General features: G+C 43.8%; 1 protein-coding gene across 3 annotated transcripts in view; it reads right to left on the minus strand.

The window, feature by feature from the left end:
- The window catches only part of ADAMTSL1 (ADAMTS like 1), a 903,601-nt gene that overhangs the window by 106,119 nt on the left and 778,188 nt on the right, over positions 1-19,294 (minus strand). For all 3 annotated transcript variants that reach the window (XM_059656582.1, XM_059656581.1, XM_059656583.1), the window contains 2 exons: positions 16,300-16,453; positions 14,126-15,263 (listed from right to left, as the gene is read on the minus strand). In XM_059656582.1, coding sequence (XP_059512565.1) covers positions 14,126-15,263; positions 16,300-16,453 — 1,292 coding nt within the window. The remainder of the gene's footprint in view (positions 1-14,125; positions 15,264-16,299; positions 16,454-19,294) is intronic.

Genomic DNA, 19,294 nt, shown 5'->3' on the forward strand with positions numbered 1-19,294 from the left:
TCCATTCCACAATGTCTCATGTCTTCAGTTAGATTGTAAACTAAACACTCCAGGACTGGAACTATTTTGCTTCTTTCATAGTTCCCTCTTCAGTATTCTGCAAAATTCTGGCATGCTGAATAAATACTCAATGAACACTTGTTTGGTTACCTTCAGAGCAGTGGAGCTGAAAAGAATCACACTGACAATATAAGCATACTGGTTACCAGCACAGACTGAAGGGCCATAGTGGCTGAATTCCAGCCCAGCTGTACCACTTCCCAGCTGTGTAACCTTGGGCATGTAATTTATTTAAGTTCTCAGTGGCACAGTTTCCTCATTTATAGAAGGTGGAAAACTATAGCACCTATCTAGGGTTGCTGGGAATATTCTACATGACTTCAGGTATTTTAAGAACACGGAAAAGTGTCTGACCTATGGTAAAAAAATGTGGAAGTGCAGGCTATTATTCTGTTGTTGTTGATGTCATCATCAGCTTTGTCATTCACCCTTCATGTCTGAGCCTATGTATTCGGGCTGTTGTGAGAAACATTTTAAAATATATATATATATATATTTTTTTTAATGAATTTCAGAGAGGAAGGGAGAGGGAGAGAGAGAGATAGAAACATTAATGATGACAGAGAACCATTGATCGGCTGCCTCCTGCACGCCCCACACTAGGGATTGAGCCCGCAACCCAGGCATGTGCCCTGACCAGAAATTGAACTGTGTCCTCCTGGTTATAGGTCGACGCTCAACCACTGAGCCTCACCGGCTGGGCAGAAACTGTTTTGACATAGGTAAATAATTGGGAAATAATTGTTCCAAGGACAAAAATGTCAATCGCAGAAATGGGCAGGGGACAAGGGGTTTGCTGTGGGAGGAAGTGAGGGGGGAGCCACGATGCATCTACCTCGGTGGTAGCACTGGGAGTGGGAAAGGGGGCAGAGGCTGGGGCCACATGGCACTGACTGGGCTGGCAACTGCCTCAGTTCTACTCGTGACTCAGGAATCTCTGAATAAGGACAACTACTTTTTTCCATAACTGTATTAACACTATCAACCAAATACTGAAATCTTAGAACACAAAGGACAAAAAGCCAGAATCCTGCAATCGCAAAAATGTACATAAATAAGTGTTAAAAAATATGAGTTGGAAAAAAGTAATTTTAAAAGCAAAAAAGCAAAGGGAGGCCATGCAAAGAACATCAGCTCCAAACTCCTAGGAGGTGCTGTTGAGGACTTTTCCTTACAATGAAATACAGATTTATTATTATTTTTTTTTTCCTGCTTAGGAATTTCTTAGTTAAGGATAGTCAAATCTACCACAGGGGGAGAGTAGGAACCAATATTTGTTAGACAAGTGTATAAGCTTTCGATCATTTTATTCTCACTATCCTGTTGCTAGAGTGACCTTAGTCTTCCATTTTAGAGAGGAAGCTAAAGCCCAGAGAAATAACTTGCTCAGCTAGTGCACAGCGTGGAATCAGGAGTGGGGAATGACCTTTGACCTTTTAAAAAAACTGACTATATCCAGGCATCCACTCGGGCCTAATAGGAAGGCATGTGGTTTGGCTTCACTTCTGGTGGGGGCCAATTTGTGCCAAGGTTTGTAGTTCCTTAGGGAAATGGACGATCACTACCAAGAATATTCTGGATTTTAAATGGCTGGAAGGCATGTGGTTTGGCCTCATTTTTGGTGGGGGGCAATTTGTGCCAAGGTTTGTAGTTACTTAGGGAAATGGACAATCGCTAACAAGAATATTCTAGATTTTAAATAGCTTGAGGTTGAAGGGGGAAAAATGCTGTGAGAAGAACTCCTCTACGAGCAAGATTTTTTTCTGAAACCAGAAATTATAGTAGCCCAGAGACTTGCAAGGGAAAGTTTTCTTTTGTGCAGATATTTTGGGGAACAGATTTGAGGTTCAGGAAGAGTTTCATATCACCATTTGGCTAGGGCAACTTTTTACAACTTTTGCTGTTTTTAATGTAATAGCCAACTAAAAGTTATTTAATGCCGGAAGCTTCATGATTGGTCCAGGTGGAAGTATAGAAAATATTTTTGGAATGGGAAAGGCCACCTGACCACACATTCTTAACCCTGTCCTAATTCTGCTTGCCAAACTGTTCAGCTTCCTCCTCTTCAGAAATTCATGAAGTCTTGGATTTGCTAATGTGGGTTTTTATCTGCTTACTGGGTAGTTCATTTCAAACTAAAAACCTCTGCATAAAATGACTGACTCAGGACAGGGATCATCAGACTCCAGTCAGCTGTCAGCTGTGTCTGTAAATAAAGTTTTACTGGAATGCAGCCACACCAGTTTCAGTATTTTCTCTCTCTTTCTCTTTTTAAATATATATTTTTATTGATTTCAGAGAGGAAGGGAGAGGGAGAAAGAGATAGAAACATCAATGATGAGAATCATTGATTGGCTGCCCCCTGCACGCCCCCCACTGGGGATCGAGCCCTGACCAGGAATTGAACCGGTGACCTCCTGGTTCCTAGGTCGATGCTCTACCACTGAGCTACACCCGGCTGGGCTCTTTCTCTTTTTAAATAATATATATTTTAATTGATTTTTAGAGAGGGAGGGAGGGGGAGAAAGAGAGAGAAAGAAACATTGATGTGAGAAAGAAACATCGACAGGTTGCCTCCCATACACACCCCAAACAGGGCTTGAACCTGCAAGCTTAGGTATGTTCCCTGACCAAGAATCAAACCCGTGACCTTCCCGTGCATGGGACGAAACGCCAATCAACTGAGCCACCTGGCCAAGGCCAGTTTTAATATTTTCTCTGGCTGCTTTTATGCTTCAGTGGCAGACCCGAGTGGTTGAGCTAGAGATAGGATGGCTAAAGAGTTTTTAAATGTTTACTTTCTGGCCCTTTACAAGAAAAATGTGCTGTCCCTGACCTAGAACATGGAGGAATTTCCACTTGTGGTTTCTTTCAGTGCTTTCCTCATTTATGACAAAAATGTTGCTCTTTCGGAACGCTGCCATTTGCTAGGACCATTTTTCTGGAAAGAATAAGTGAACTGCTCGGGGGACCTTTGGAGACCTACTAGGCTTTCAGAGACTACTAGCTAGTGCCCGACTCTGAGCTCCACCTGTGCTGCCCAGTGGCCACTGACTGTCACATGTCCTCGGATGCTCTCCGCTGCCCGGTTAACCCTGGTCATTTCTGTGACCTTTGCATTCACTCTTCTCTCCCTTTTTTGCTGAAGCTTATTATTTACTGGGATGGTTCCTTTTTCCCCTGACTTGCTATTCTTACACTTTTCAGCTGGGAAAAACATTTGTCATCCCCATTTCCTTTAGTTCTATAAAGGAAACAAGCCAAACCAAATTGAAATTGGTTTCTTCTTCCTTCCCCATCTGCCCTGCCTGCAGAATTTAGAGTATCTGCAAACTTGGAAACTGCATTTCGTGTGCTTATGACTTATACATCTAGCATTATTCACAACCGTGGTGCTGAAATTGACCCTGGAGGCAATTCCCATCCGATGCTCTCTTCTAGTCTGAGAAGATTCCATCTGTGGATACTCTGTGTTGCCCAAGCCTTCCAAACACTCCTTAATACATTTCCTATTCAACACCACTTTCGAACATTGTCCAAAGCTTTCTGGAAAGTATAAGTATTTAAAACATACAGATTTCTTTCCTACCAGATCAGAAATGATAGTAAAAGAATGGTCAGTGGAATACAAGCCTCATCTCCCATTGCCTGGATTTAGGCTGACAATTCTCCATCACACTTGTTTTCCTAGATGCCTTTCTATTTCAATTCTTTGAACAGCTGCCTAGGTGTTCCTGTAAATAAGAATAAAGCTCCCTAGTTTGTGATGTCCTGGAAGAGAGTGTGATATATTGGCCCTCTATCCACATGACATGACCTCGATACTGACAAATGAGTACCCATGTGGCCCTGGTATTTTACAGATATATCTGTTCTTCACACCCTTGCTCATCTGCAGGGCAAGTATGATCATGTGAACTGGAATTTGAGCCTCAGTGGCTATGATTCCAGCCTCATTGTCCTTCTACCACTGTTGACTGTCCTTCGTGCTAACTGATGCACCAATTGGTGAACACAGCATGAATCGGGCAGGCCCAAAATAGGAAAAACACACACATACAAAAACAGGAAAAGGCTTAAGGGTCAAAAGGCAGAACTTTTGGGAGGAAAGGATCAATCTTCATTCAGATTTCCCTCCCAATTTGTAATGCAGTTTCTAATGCCAATTTTGGAGGAATTTGGCTTTTCTTTTTTGTAATACAGTCAGCAGTGTCCTTACAGGTATTGTTCCAGAGTTGGATTCAGATGTAGGAACACTGTACATTCAGGGTTGGGCAAAAGTAGGTTTACAATAGTTAGTATGGAAAATAAAACAAGACTTAGTAAATAATAATATAAGAACAAACTCTGTGTTTTACATACTCACAACTCTAAACCTACTTTTGCCCACCCTGTATATTTGTCTGTGCCCCTGGTATTAGATGTGGGGAAGAGTTACTTCAGAGGTCCTTGGCTAGTGTTGTAGTCTAACCAAATGCTAATTGGTGTTAGCTTTTGCCTGAATCTCACCTCAACATGTGGTAGAGAGTAAGATGGCCCAATGCATGTTCAGTGTTTCTACAGCGTAACTTAAAGGCAAGAACACACACACACACACACACTCACTCACTCAAATACACAGGCATAGGGCATCCACACTGTAAACCAGGGGTCCTCAAACTTTTTAAACAGGGGGCCAGTTCACTGTCCCTCAGACTGTTGGAGGGCCGGACTATAGTTTAAAAAAAAACTATGAACAAATTCCTATGCACACTGCACATATCTTATTTCGAAGTAAAAAAACAAAACGGGAACAAATACAATATTTGTATTTGCATGTGGCCCGCGGACCGTAGTTTGAGGACCCATGCTGTAAACATACAGACTAAGAGACACAAACACAGATATAACAGTTATAATGTTTATAAGCGCCTATTATGTGCCTAGCACTGTGCATAGGTATAGCTGGGTATGTATATGTCAAGGTAGAGCAACAAATAGAAAAGGCTTTCCCTCAGATGTGCCAAAATAAAAACAAAAGCCTCATAGATGGAAGCCAGCTGGCAGGCAGAAGACTGAATGTTAATTTATGCTGGCCTAGCTGACCCCAATGGCTTCTTTTCAAAACAATGGCAAGTCCATGTATTCAACTGAGGTTAAAAAAATCAATAAAAAGAAATAGATCTTGGAGCCAGACTACTTTGGGTTCAAATCCCAATTCCACGACTTATGACGTGAATTTAGCATCTCTGTGCTTCTATGTCAATACTGGTAAAATGGGGATAGTAACCTCAAAGGGTTATTGTAAGAAGAAATGAATACCTGTGAAACCATGAGAACAATGCCCAGCTCAAAACAAGTGCTCATTAAATGTTAGTAATGACTATGATGGTTTCTCCATTGGCCTGAATGCATGTGTTTCAAATTGTACAGTTGTGAGCCACAGATCCTCAGTTTTCTGAATCTTCTCTAGTGGAGAACACTTTGGCCGGGCAGAGATGTTTATCTGGGAATGGGGATGGCTCTGGAACTCCGCCATAATTGCACATTAGATACTAAAAATCCAGATTATGCAAAAGCAGGCAAACGACATAGCAATTAGGAAACCTCCTCCTAATCACAGGCATCCATCATCCCTCTGTTCATTCATTCATCAGTTTATCCTGTGTGGAGTGTCTATTATGATCTTGGAATGTCAAGAAAATAAGACTTTCTTAAACATCTGTCCTTGAGGAAGATTAACGTAATACAGAAGGTCATGTGGGAAATCATCTAGCTTATTCTAATGCAACAGTCCCAGGGCTGAGACAGAGCACTGCATAGAGGATACTGTGTAGGTGGTGGAGGAGGTGGTCTGACCGAGCTTCTGTAAGGAAGGGTAGGCTTAGGCAGACAAAGTGGGTCAGAAGACCCCAGGTAATTTCATAAATAGCAAGTAATCCAGTACTACCAAAGGGCAGAGCTCAGAGGGGTGAGGTTGGGGGTATGGAAAGAGATGAAGTGAAAGAGGCAGGCAGATGTCAGGTGTTCTCTATCATCCTAAGACATTTGAACTTATCCTCAAGTGATGGCAAGCCATTACAAGGATTTTAAGCATGGACAGTTTTTCCTAGAAAGACACATAAAATGATCTAGAGCAGGAATCAGTCAAGTTTTTCTGTGACAGGACAGAGAGTAAATACTTTAGACTTCGAGGGCCACCTACGGGGGTCTCTGTTGTATAGTCTGTTTTCTATTTGTTTTTAAAAATGTAAACACCATTATTTTAATAACACTTTAAATAACCTGGGTTCAAGTCTCAGCTCTACCACTTATTAAGTGCGAGACCTTGAGCAAGTTAACCTAACTGCTCTGGGCTCAATTTCAATGGTTCTTTTAATAACTCTTTTAAAGACATTTTTAATAACCCTTTAAAATATGTAAAAGCACTAACTGTAGTTTACCAATCCCTGGCCCACAGAAGTCAAGTATAGAGCCAGGAGGCTGTTGCAATCATCTAGAGCTGACAAAGGTAAACCAAAGTAGGGGCAGTGAGGACAGAGAAGAGCGCAGGAAAGAAGGAACCACAGAGAAGCTAGAACAGCCTAAAAATATTGTGGCTCAGGAAGCTGGATGGATGGTGTTTACTTTACTGAGCTAGGGTTTCAGGAGTTTAGTTTTAGATATATGGAATTGACCTATGTGTGGAGCATATGGGTTGGGATGTCCAGTCAATAGTTTTGCATATGAACTTCCCTGTGCCTTAATTTCCTGATCTGAAAATAGGGCAAATTATAATATATCCACTTAGTATGGCTATTGTAAAAATTGAGTTAGTATAGCTAGAGAAGTTTTTTAAAAATTCCTGGTATATGGTGAGTGCCATGTAAACATTTAATTAACTCACTCCTAATGCCTTGGCAGGGCCAGACCAAATGATTTTGCGGGCCTTATACGGCCTGCTGCCTGGACATTCCCCATCCCTGTAATCTAAGCCGTCAAGTTTGTGGTCATTTGTTACAGCAGCCCTAGGAAACTAAAACAATAGGCATAGACAAAGAACAGACAACTCACAGAAGAAATAACAGTCAAGGAATATATACGTGTAACATGTTTAACCTCACAGAAATGTAAATTAAAACAGAATGAGATCTTTTCTGCCTGATGGATTGGCAGTTATTTTAAAGATAAATAGCATATAGAGTTGGCAAGAGTTTAGGCAGATTCTCTATAAGTAAAAGTATCAACAGGAACTTTTTAAGACAGTTGATTAATTTGGAAATATCTGTCAAAATGTTAAATATGCAGTCTTTAGCCAAGAAATTTCATGCCTAGAAATTTAATATACAGAAATATTAACACAAGTTCAAAGTAATTGGCTACTATGATTTTTTTACAGTATTCTTCCAGTGCAAATGTTCATTAATAGGGGATCGGTTAAATAAATTATGATACAGCCAAACAATAAAATACTATGTAACCATTAAGTATAATCTGATAGATCTATATGTACTAACAGGTAAGGAAATTCAAAATACGCGAAGTTTTTTTTAAAAAAGAAAGCAAGCCATAACCGATTTGACTCAGTGGATAGAGCATCGGCCTGCGGACTCAAGGGTCCCAGGTTTGATTCTGGTCAAGGGCATGCACCTTGGTTGCGGGCACATCCCCAGTAGGGAATGTGCAGGAGGCAGCTGATCAATGTTTCTCTCTCATCAATGTTTCTAACTCTCTATCCCTCTCCCTTCCTCTTTGTAAAAAAGAAAGCAAGATACAGAACAGAACATTATCATTTATGTGAAATTTACATATTGATATATATAAAATCATAATATGCAAATAGACCGAACAGTGGAACAACTGAACAACCAAAAAACCAGTCGCTATGACATGCGTTGAGCACTAGGGGGCACGCGTGGAAAAAAATAGTTTTGCATATGAGTCTGGGGCTAGGTAAATGAGAATCACTGCACACGGGGGAATGTTTGGGACACAGGAATACTTAGTGTTTATAGAGGGAGACTCCAAGGAAGGAAGATAACAGTTGGGAAGATAACAGGAAGAGAAATTCACAAAGACAGCTGAGAAGGAATAACCAGAGATGCAGGGAGCAAACCAAGTATGCGCGGCTTCTGAAGTGGCAAGAACTTGTTTTAGGAAGAAGTGCTTAGCCTGTATCCAGTGTGCAGGGGCACACTGGCTGAAAATCGCTGTTCTGGCATATAAGTTAGCTACGTTAGGGCTAAAAGAGTAATGTTTCAAATGACTCGGGCACCATTAATGCACCAGGCCCATGAGAGAGGCTAGAAAACTTCTCTTCCGATGGGTGACTACCAACTCTTTTAAAATAACAAATAGCAAGTGCATAATTCTACTCTGTGGTTCACCTCCCTCCCTTTCTCTCTCTCAGCACTTCTTAAAGGTGACCCTTGAACCTCAGGTCTCAGAATTACCTGTCATGCTTGTGAAAATGCAAATTATGGGGCCCTGCTGTAGAAAGAATATCTGGGATAGGGTGGAACCATGCAGGAGTGAGCATTTCTAACAAGTTCCTGCTAATATTATGCACATTGATTTTGAGAACCCCTCCCCTATCCACTTATAAAAGTTTAGAAATCTGCCCTAGCTGGTTTGGCTCAGTGGATAGAGCATCAACTTGCGGACTGAAGGGTCCCGGGTTCAATTCCAGTCAAAGGTACATGCCCGAGTTTCAGGCTCGATCCCCAATTCAGGGCATGCAGAAGGCAGCCAACGATTCTCATCATTGATGTTTCCATCTCTCTCTTTCTCTCTCTATTCCTCTCTGAAATCAATAAAAATATATTTTAAAAAAAGTTTAGGAATCTGAAGAGAAGTATTCTGCCTACCGGAGTTTAATACAAACTTGGAGACCAAGTTATTTTATCCTATACCAGCACTTGTGTGTTTCTTAGTTTCTGAAGGGCAGTCACCTTGCCTTATTTATCATCTCATTGTCTGGTGCCTATCACTGTACTTAATGCCCAACAGATATTTGTAGAGTTAAGGAGATGAGTGCAAAGGACCCTTACTAGTCCCTCCCTCCACCCCAGCTTCCACTACTGTTTCTCTACTGGGGACCAAGCCCACAACGCAGGCATGTGCCCTGGCCAGGAATCATGGGAGGATGCCCAACCAACTGAGCCACACCAGCCAGGGCCAATTAGGTCATTTTATTTTCTTGTCTAATAGCCTCCAAAATGTCCCTGAGGTACTCAGACTAAACGCTACCTTGACCTGTGTTGCTGGCTCAGGCTGTTTAGAGTGTCCTTGAATACACTGCAGAGTCCTATAGACCAACAGCCAGCTGAATCTTGCAGACTCTTTCAGGAAGATGGATTTGGGCACTAAGCAAAAACAGACTAACTGAACTACAAACTGGGCATTTCAGCACATCTCCATTTGAAAACAAATGAGCATTTCTGAACCGCTACCGAACGTAGTAATGACGACAAGCAATGAAACCCAACACAAAAGCGGTCACCAACAGCCCATAGCAAAGCAGTCCCAGTGGCAGCTCCATGCCTCCTGCCTGCTCTGGGCAGATACATTCACTTTCTTTTCTCAAAAGTACTTGGGAAACTGTACAGAAACTAAACTCCAGCCGTATTTCTTACCTGCCATTTAAGTACATTGGAAAACTTATGAGGTCAAAGATCAGAAACCGAAATCTCTCGTTTTTCCCCACCTCATGCTATTAACCTGCATTAACAAACTCTGTCAAGCCTAAATCTAGAAAAAATCTTGCCAGTGGCAAAAACTGTAAGACTATTTGCCCAGGTCCCTCATGTGCTTTCCCTTTTAATGCTACACCCAACTCGCACCAAGGTTCTGGTGACTGAAGACACAGAATCTGCCCTCTTCTGTCCCAGCCCTCACACCTTTGGTATCGTTAGCACCTGGCCGCCATGTGTCTTTTCCTAGCAAAATACTGATGAAACTTTTAAAATCTGAAAGCCATTAGGGATAAACTCTCAATGCCCATTAAAGTAAAAATTAAAAGACGAAAGTAGTGTTTCTAGGTCGTATTTCAAGAATTATTGGTATTCCTGAGATTACTGGGCCAAAAAATCGTTCATTGATCAAAGGAGTACTTGGAAAACACTCATATAGTATATTGTCTACTTGGAAAGTCACAACACACGCTGGAGTGCTTAAAGGATTTAAAAAGGAGGCGAAACCAAAATAATTTTCAATTGGGGGATAGTTAAATGCATTCAAGAACAGTAATCAGCTGTTTAAAAAAGATGATATAAATTTCTACACACTATTCTGAAATGTCTCCTAGACATGCTGCTGAATAAAAATTAAATCAAAATTCTAAACATGAATAATAGTCCATTAAAAACCTCCAAGTTCTGTGTGTGTGTGTTTTATATGCAATACAATAAAATATATATAAATTCCAAAAGGATGTATACCAAATTATTAAGAATGACAGCCCCCCGGGAATAGGGCTGGGGGGCAGAGGGAGACTTATAGATTTAGGTATTATTTGAATTGTTTTATAGCCCCTTTATTACTTTTATAATGAAAAACAAGCACTATATTAAAAAAGAGAAGTAAAAATCGAGCAGTAAATACATCTGTTTAGCTTTAAGTGAGCACGTCCCAACTCATGTGATCAAGGAACCCGTTTTGTGGAGCGCGCAGAAACAACTTGTGCAACAAATTTTGAAGTTACTGCACCCAAGGCTCTCCCCACTCCCTGCTAGCATATGGGTTTTCACCTTCTGTGACCTTCTGTAAGTGAGTGAAGGAGATAGAAGGGACTTCAGAGGTGGTCATAGACACTCCCCTCACTTCTGCAATGAAGGGGCTAAGGCAGTGGTCGGCAAGCTGCGGCCCCTTGAGTGTGGCTCTTCCACAAAATACCACGTGCAGGCGCGCACATACAGTGCGATTGAAACTTCGTGGCCACACTCAAGGGGCCAAAGAGCCGCATGTGGCTCTCGAGCCACAGTTTGCCGACCACTGGGCTAAGGTAATGAAGAGAAGGGCCTTGGCCTGAATCCCCTAATCCTCACCTGGGTCCTTACACATCTTTCCTGTAATCACCAGGTGAATTAGATGGGCCATGAACTTCAAATTTCATTAAAAAACTCATTAAATTTTTAAAAAATCATTAAAAAAACCCTCCAGGACTCAAGAAAATTGTCAGGACCTTTGAACAAGCCCTGGCCTTGACGTGCTCCCTGCAGTTCCAGGCACAGTGCAGGGGAGTCCTAAGGACCCCTCCTTCTTCCCAACGGCCTATCTTGTTCTACAGCTTTTTAGGAGGAGGTAAGTGCCGTTGAAAGGAAGGGAGCCTAGTCCTGGCTGGTTCGGCTGAGTGGATAGAGCGTCGGCCTGCGGACTAAAGGTTCAATTATGGTCAAGGGCACATGCCTGGGTTGTGGGCTCAATCCCCAGTGGGAGGCATGCAGGAGACAGCCAATCAATGGTTCTCTCTCATCATTGATGTTTCTATCTTTCTCTCCCTCTCCCTTCCTCTCTGAAATCATTAAAATATATTAAAAAAAACAAAAACAACGGAAGGGACCTTGGAAACAGCTGGTAGAAAACAGCAAGGGTCTTGCAGCAACTTGGGATTCCGGTGAAGATACATAGAAGCATAAATGTCCTCCTTCCCCCTCAAACAGCATGGGGTTGAGCTGGGCAGAACTGGCTTTGAATCTGATCTCTTGATTCTGCCTTTCACGAGCTATCTAACATTAAGTTCCTTAACTGGGCGCCTCAGTTTCCTCATCGCTGGAATGGGGATAATAGCTTGTACGTCACACCTTGTGGTAGATATTAACTAAGATGAGGGCTAGGAAGGTTGCTCGCATATGGGGCACAGCATATGTAGTCAAGAAATATGACTTCCCACCTTTTCCCTCACATAGCCAGCCACTGCTCCATTCAATCCTTACGCTACCAATCCTGGGCGACAGGCCCAGGGGATCTGCATAAGATGTACCTACCCTCAAGGAAATGGCTGTCTGGTGGAGGAGACGACACGATTTGGGCACAGTGGGTGTGGCAGGTGCACTGACAGAGGTGAGTGCCACTGTACCACCCCCCTGAGCACCAGGGCACCATCAGCCTGGGGGCCTGACACTGGAGCTGCCTCTCAGTGTCCCAGTGACCTCAAGGGATTCACTACAGCTTTGGTGTGACCCACAGATTTGTTGTAAACATCACCTGGATCATAGCAGTTAAGCTGATCAAGGGAAGTATGAGCTGGGGAAGATCACACTGCAAATAAGTGGAGAGGTTAGGAGCAGAGGATCTAACACCACGCTGCCCACATTCAAACCCAGTGTTTTGTTTTGTTTTTAATTAAACAAAATAATGCCTTTGAAACACTGAGCACAGTGGTCTGGGATATAATAGTAAGAGCACACAGGGAAACAGATCTGTTATTGAAGCTATTTGGTATGTAAGTACTAAGGCTGAGAGGCAATGTTATTGATCATTTAAAGGCACAAAAAGATGTGGGCAGGGTGGACAATGTTACTTTTGTTCACCAAATCACAGAAGAGTGGACAGAACTACTCTTTAGAATCATAGGAACTTGGTATCAAATCCTCACTCGGTCTGGCTTTTACTAATGTGATGCTGGGCGAGTTGCTGAACCTTGATATTCTATGCAGAACTAGAGGATAATGTCAATCTTGTGGACCATTAGAATAACAGATGCAGTTACGTAGAAATAAACCTGGCACACCGCCTGGCACAATAAATACATCCTGGTTTCTTCCCTTCCTTTCCCAAAGCTAGCAGACCAGAGAGGAGGGGTAGCCAAACAAGAGTGTTTAGAAGTAAATCTGATGAAAAGAGCATTTCCCATGGATTCAGGGATGATAAAAAGTTAAAATGAGGATTCTGGACTAGAAGACCTTAAAGGTTTCTCTCCCATACATCGTCTATGATTCTTCAAGTGACAATGTTATTTTTGCCACATATCTTAGCTCCATCATCTAATAAATATGATCTTCTGTCCTCTTCTGTAAAATGTGGATAAAAACTGTCCACTTCTCAGGGATACTGTTGAAATTCAGTGAGATAAAGCCCATAAAGTATTTGTACTTGCCTGGCAGATAGCCACTACTCATTAATGCGGCTATCATTGCTATTGTCAGGGCCACTATAAAGATTAAAAGAGACAATGCATATAGAAGTCACGTGACAGTACTTGTCACATAGGTGGTGCACAAAATATATATATATATTTTTAGCTTTCCCCCCTTTTTAAAAAATATATTTTTTTATAGATTTCAGAGAGGAAAGGAGAGGGAGAGAGACAGAAACATCAATCATTGATTGGCTGCCTCCTGCATGCCCCCCTCTGGGGATTGAGCCAGAAACTAAGGCACATGCCCTGACTGGGAATCAAACCATGATCTCTTGGTTCACAGGCCGACGCTCAATCACTGAGGCACACAGCTGGGCACTGTTGCTTCTAATACCCCTCTTGATTTTACATTACTAATGGCAATGGCCCAAACAGTAATACATGCTGTCATTCCAGTAATGGCACATCCAAACAGAGCCACCAAGAGATATTAGGATAATTATTCACAGTTTTCACCAGGGATAAAAGCTCTCTGGAACAAACAGCTATGTCCAGCCCCAACAGAGGCCAGGCTCTGCCACGAGGAGCAGCAGGTGCGTCTGCACTCTCTCCCCAGCCCTGGGAGCTACACACGTGGAGTCAATGTCTGGGGGGATAATAGTTCATCTCACAAAGACCTAATGTCATAAAATAATGCCTTGTCCTGAAACCATCACTTTCTGCCCAAAGTTCAAAGCTCTCCAGTGAGTATCTCTTTAACTGTTGGGATCCTCTGGGGATCCGGGTGGAGATGCATTGCTGGTATTACCTTATAAAGATGAAAGTGTACAGTTTAGAGAATTAAATGCCGTGTCTTTGCTCCAACAGTCCATCAGTGCTGACAGAGGGCCCGGAACCCTGGGTGCGACCCCTGAGCCAGGGCTTTAAGTCCCACCCTTGGAAGCACCTTGAAAGAGCGAACCGGGGGCCTTGGAAAGATGTGGCCCTTTGCCCCCCTCCCTCCCTAGACCAGGAAATGGCAAGGCTCACCTGTCGCTGAACTGAACCTCCTCGCCGTTCCTGGCCCAGCTGATGGTGGGCCGAGGGTTGCCCACGGCCTCGCAGTGCAGAAGCACACTCAGGGTCCCACTGGCCAGGGCCACCGTCTGCCCAAGGTGGGTGACCACTTCGGAGGCCGAGAGCTGCTGGGCGGCCGAGATCTTCCGCAGGATGGTGGGCTTGCGGTGCGGCCGGCGAGAGCCACCGGCCGCCTCCCCGGAGGAGGAGGCGGCGGCGGTGCGGAGCAAGCTGCTGAAGCTGGACACGGCCTTGCGAGGCGGGACGGCCACGGGGGGAATCCGCTGCTCGGACGGCTTGAGGAGGGCGTCCCGGTGCTCCCCGTGGCTGCGGAAGATGTCCTGGGCCAGCTGGGCCACCAGGTGCTTGCTGTAGACGTCGCGCAGCTCCTCGGGCTGCTGGGACAGGTTCCGCAGGATGTCGTCCAGGCGCTGCTGCTCGGCCACGATGGTGAAGGGCAGGTGCAGGAGCGCCTGCTCGGCGTTCGGGTCCTCCTCGGAGGACGCGTTCCTCTCCGCCGAGTCCTGCGCCTCCCACGCGGCCAGCAGCTCGCCGGGCCAGCCGCCCTGCTCCAGCAGCCGGGACACCAGCTCATCGTAGCGGCTGCCCGCGTCCGCCGCGGCCAGGCCCCGCTTCTCGGCCTTGCTGCCGTTGGAGAAGATCCCGTTCTGGTGCTTGTGGGTCTGCAAGGCCTCCTTGGGGTGGGCCTTCCTCACCCGGGGGGCCTCTTCCTCGCTCCTCGGGCCCCCGGGCCGGGCCACGAGCTTCTGGTTGCCTCCCATGAGCTTAATCCCGAACTGCTCGCGGGCCGGGCCGGCGGAGCAGGTGTAGATGCCGGCATCGGCGGGCTTGAGGCGGTGGATCTTTAAGTAGCCGAAAGGGGCCACGGTGACGTGGGCCGAGCTGATGAGGTGCTGGCCGTCTTTCTCCCAGGTGATGAGCGGCTTGCGGAAGCGCCTCGTGGGGCACCGCAGCACCACGGTGGTCTTGGGGAGCAGGTACGCGAACCCGCCCACCACGAAGTGCAGCTTCCGCTGCCTGCGGGTCTGGATGTATACCTTCCTGGCCGCCTCAATGTGCGGGCTGTGCTTTGTGGATGGCCTCCCGGGCCCTGGAAGGAAAGGGGACAGACGGACAAATGGAGAGCAGAGAGACACGAGAGTGAGATGCGGGGACAAGCCAGAGGGGAAAAAAGAGAGTGGAAAGGGAAGAGAAAAAGAAAGGAAGGGACAAAAGAGAGAAGGGGTGGAGAAGAAAGTGCTTCAGAGTTGCCTTATGTTTAACTGGAGGAACTGGCTACCAGCTGTGCATCATCAAGCTGCCGCCACAATAAAAACCGGAGAAGAAATGAGCTGCAGTGGGGCTCTCGCCCCGCTGGGTCTTTCTGTCCCTAGAGCAGTGGTTCTCAACCTTGGCTGCACATTAGAATCACCTGGGAATCTTTTTAAAATCCTGATTTCTGGGCTTCATCCTCCCGAAATTCTGTTTCTTTGTTACTAATGTTGTGGCCCCACCCCATAACAAAGAAACAGAATTTCCGGAGGATGAGGCCCAGAAATCAGGATTTTAAAAAGATTCCCAGGTGATTCTAATGTGCAGCCAAGGTTGAGAACCACTGCTCTACAGGCTGGGATGCAGGGGATTCCAGGGGGAAGCAGTACCTCTCATTAAAAGGACTTAGAAATAAGCATCATTAAAAAGAGGCAGAGGACAAAAGGAAGGGGAACGTCCCCCTTTCACGTTTATACTTTGCACCCCGCAGAGCACCAGGGCCCTTGTGGCCCTGGGGGGAGGAGAGCTCAGAAGTGTTCCAACTCTAGGGATTAATATTAAAGAGAACAAATCTGTTCCGAGTAGTTTAAAACCCCAGAGAGGATAACATGAGCCTTCATTAGTAGTAGGCTGCCTCCAGCTTCCAGATCGCCTTATGTCCGTCCGCAAGTGAACTTTGCTCTCCCTCTTGCAAACTGTTTTTCCAGGAGAGAAGAGAATCTCACCTGGTCACCAGTAATTAAGATTCCTTTTCCATCCCCAGCCTGCTGCCCTCCAGGGCCCAACAATCTCCCACGGGCCTGGGCTTAGGGAAGGTTACTGTATGCTTCAATGTGGGTTTCATCTCCCCATCCCCAGAGCTCTGAGGTACTCACTTGCACAGATTGCCAGCATGCAGGGCCTAATTGAGGAGGAGAACGGCAGGGGAGGGCACAGGGAGGAATTGACAATAGCCGAGACCCCGGTTTTCAGCACCTTCCGGCAAATGGCACTCCGCGTCTGGGTGCCCTCTCCGCAGCTCGTGGAACACTGATGGAGAGAAAGGCCAAATGCGTGTAAATGTAGGGAACAATAGGCAAATGGGCTTTTGTATGAGTTCTCAAACTCACCAACACGTGAGAAAAGTTATTTGAAATCTACAATAGTCACTGAGAGAGAGAGAGAGAGAGAGAGAGAGAGAGGATATTACTCGACAATGTGTGGAGACATGTCCATATTGCAGCCACATAACATTTTCTACCGTAAGGTTTCCTGTAGACATTTCACCTGTTTTGGTATATGGCCTGGCCTTTAGAGTTACAGAGTTAGAGAGTCCACTGTTCAAATCCATCTTAGTTTTTCACTATTTGGCAAGTGACTTAAACTGTCTGAGGCTATTTCTACTTCTTGTGCTTATTTTGCAAGGTTAGGCATTAAATGAGGTAATATATTTCAAATGTCATACACAGAACTGGCATTCAATGCTAATGCCTTTCTCCTTTCTTCACAAATAAGTTAAAATATTTTAATGTCAAGCATCAGATAATTGTTATATGTCTACATCATTTGAGGTGGGGTGCTAGATACTATAGAAAAAAGTTGTGCCAGATAGTTCCTAATGTCAAGGGGCTGCCATCAAATGAAGGAAAAAATACAAATACATTAATAAAATGAAATAATACTTTAGGGAAATAGAAATCAAAAGCACATCGAGATACCACTTCATATTCATTAGAATGGCCATCATAAAAAGGACAGGTAATAATAAGTATTGGTGAGGATGTGGAAAAATTAGAGCCTTCATAGATTGCTAGTAGGAACATAAAATAGCATAGCCCTCTTGGAAAACAGTGTAATAGTTGTCTTAAAATTTTTTTTAAATAGTTTCTTAAAATGTTAAATATAAATTTACCATGAAACCCAGCAATTTCACTCTTAGGTATCTACCTAAGAGAAATTAAAACATACATCCATACAAAGACTTGTATGTTAATATTCATAACAACATATTCATAACAGACAATAAGGGGAACTCAAATGTCCATGAATTGGGAAATGGGTAAACTAAATGTGGTATATCTATAAAATGGAATATTATGCTATCATAAACAGGAATTTAGTTCTATGTGCTACAACATGAATAAACCTTGAAAACATTATGCTAAATTAAAATTTATAGTATTCAAATTATACTTCAGTTAAACTGTTTAAAGAGTCAAATAGTAATAAAAATTTTAGTAAAAATACAAAACTAGAAGACAAATGAAGTATTATAAAATTAATTCTAACAATTGTTGAATGCTTATGGTACACTGGGGATTTCCTGACCTAGGTCTTGAACATGGGTGGATCTGAACAGGTGTAGAGAACCAGGGATACACATGGGAGACAGGGAAATAACCAGATCAAAGATAGAACCGTTCAGTGCAGAAGTCCAAGGCAGGTTTTGGGGGCAGAACTCAACCTCTTTTGAGCAGAAGGATCCTATCGAGAGCGTCAGGAGTTCAAGAGGGCAGACGTTGGAGACTTTTAATTTTTCAGACAGGAGGTTTGGAATTGGTCCATAAAGCAAAGAGGAGCCATTGAAGGGAGGAGTGAAATGATGAAAGAGGTGTTTTGAGAAGGTTAATCTGGCAACAGTGTCCGGGAGGGATGGGAGTAGGAGATGGATGGCAGGTAGGGCTATCAGTTAAGGAGGCTGCCACAGTAGTCCAGGCTTGAGATGATAAAGGCCTGAACTAGGGTCATGGCAGTGTGCCATGGTAACTTGAAAAATGACAGTAAAAGCCAAAATATATTGTCTTATCTTTTCAAGTATTATATCCTAGCCCATTGAAATAAACTATTACATGCAAAGTTCTATGATCTACACTACTCTGAGAGACATTTAAGATGCAAAAAGTGGGGATGAGAGTCAAACGTATTGATTTTGTTCCCCGATGATTATAGATTCCAGATTCCACTCATCCCGTATTTTATTGTAAATGACAGCACCAAATCCAGGGGTCAGGTAGAATAGAGGTAAAGAGCCTGGAAAATTTGAAAGCATGGTCATTTTAGTGCTGCTTAGTAGAAAAATAGACTGCATGTCAGACGATTAATTTATGATATTGGTCAAGTCTAATTCTTTCTCTAGGCTCAATTTCCACATTGCTAAAATATGGAAACTAAGCTAGAGCAGGGAGTTTCAAACTGTGTTCTATAACTATGTTAAGTAAGTGATTTAGGGGCTTCTCATATGAACTGGAGACCCAACCATTGGAAATCTGGGACCACTACCCACACTTCAACCAAAATAGCTCTGACTTGATCTGTTTTAGATTTTTGGCTTCATAGGAACATTTCAATTTAAAAAGAGTGCTGTGATTTTAATTTTTAAAAGAACAACTAGGCTATAGGTTCTTCTAAGTTCCCTCTAGCTTCAAAATATACTACTCTGACTTTAATTTCTTTTATATTCTTTTTGAGGGGGGGAACAACTTCCCTAAAAATATGATTTAAAAATATTTACTAGCTAACTCTTTCAGGAGATGGAAGGGTTTCTTTCACACAAAAGAGGTAAGGCCTTTTGAGGGTCTTATTCTCAGAGTAGAATCTGAGAGTAATTTTATTTAAGGTGTCTAAACATTTGGCTTAATTCTGTCTCTGAGGGATTCTGTGAAGTAACCAGGAGAGTGGGGCAGATAGTGGAGGATAAAGACACTCATAGATCATCCTGGTCTCCCTTTCTCCAAGGGGGCTGTCGGGTGTATGTGTGGAATGCAGGTCTCATCTCAGCCATGGGGCCCAGAGAAGGGCTGTTGGGATGACAGGGCCAACCGGAGCCTCTGTGAACACCTCCAGGGGCACTGTTATATGGCACTAGTGTGAGTTTCATCTCCTTGAGTCAGT

The sequence above is a fragment of the Myotis daubentonii genome, chromosome 11 (assembly GCF_963259705.1).
Source record: "Myotis daubentonii chromosome 11, mMyoDau2.1, whole genome shotgun sequence".
Classification (NCBI taxonomy): Eukaryota; Metazoa; Chordata; class Mammalia; order Chiroptera; family Vespertilionidae; genus Myotis; species Myotis daubentonii.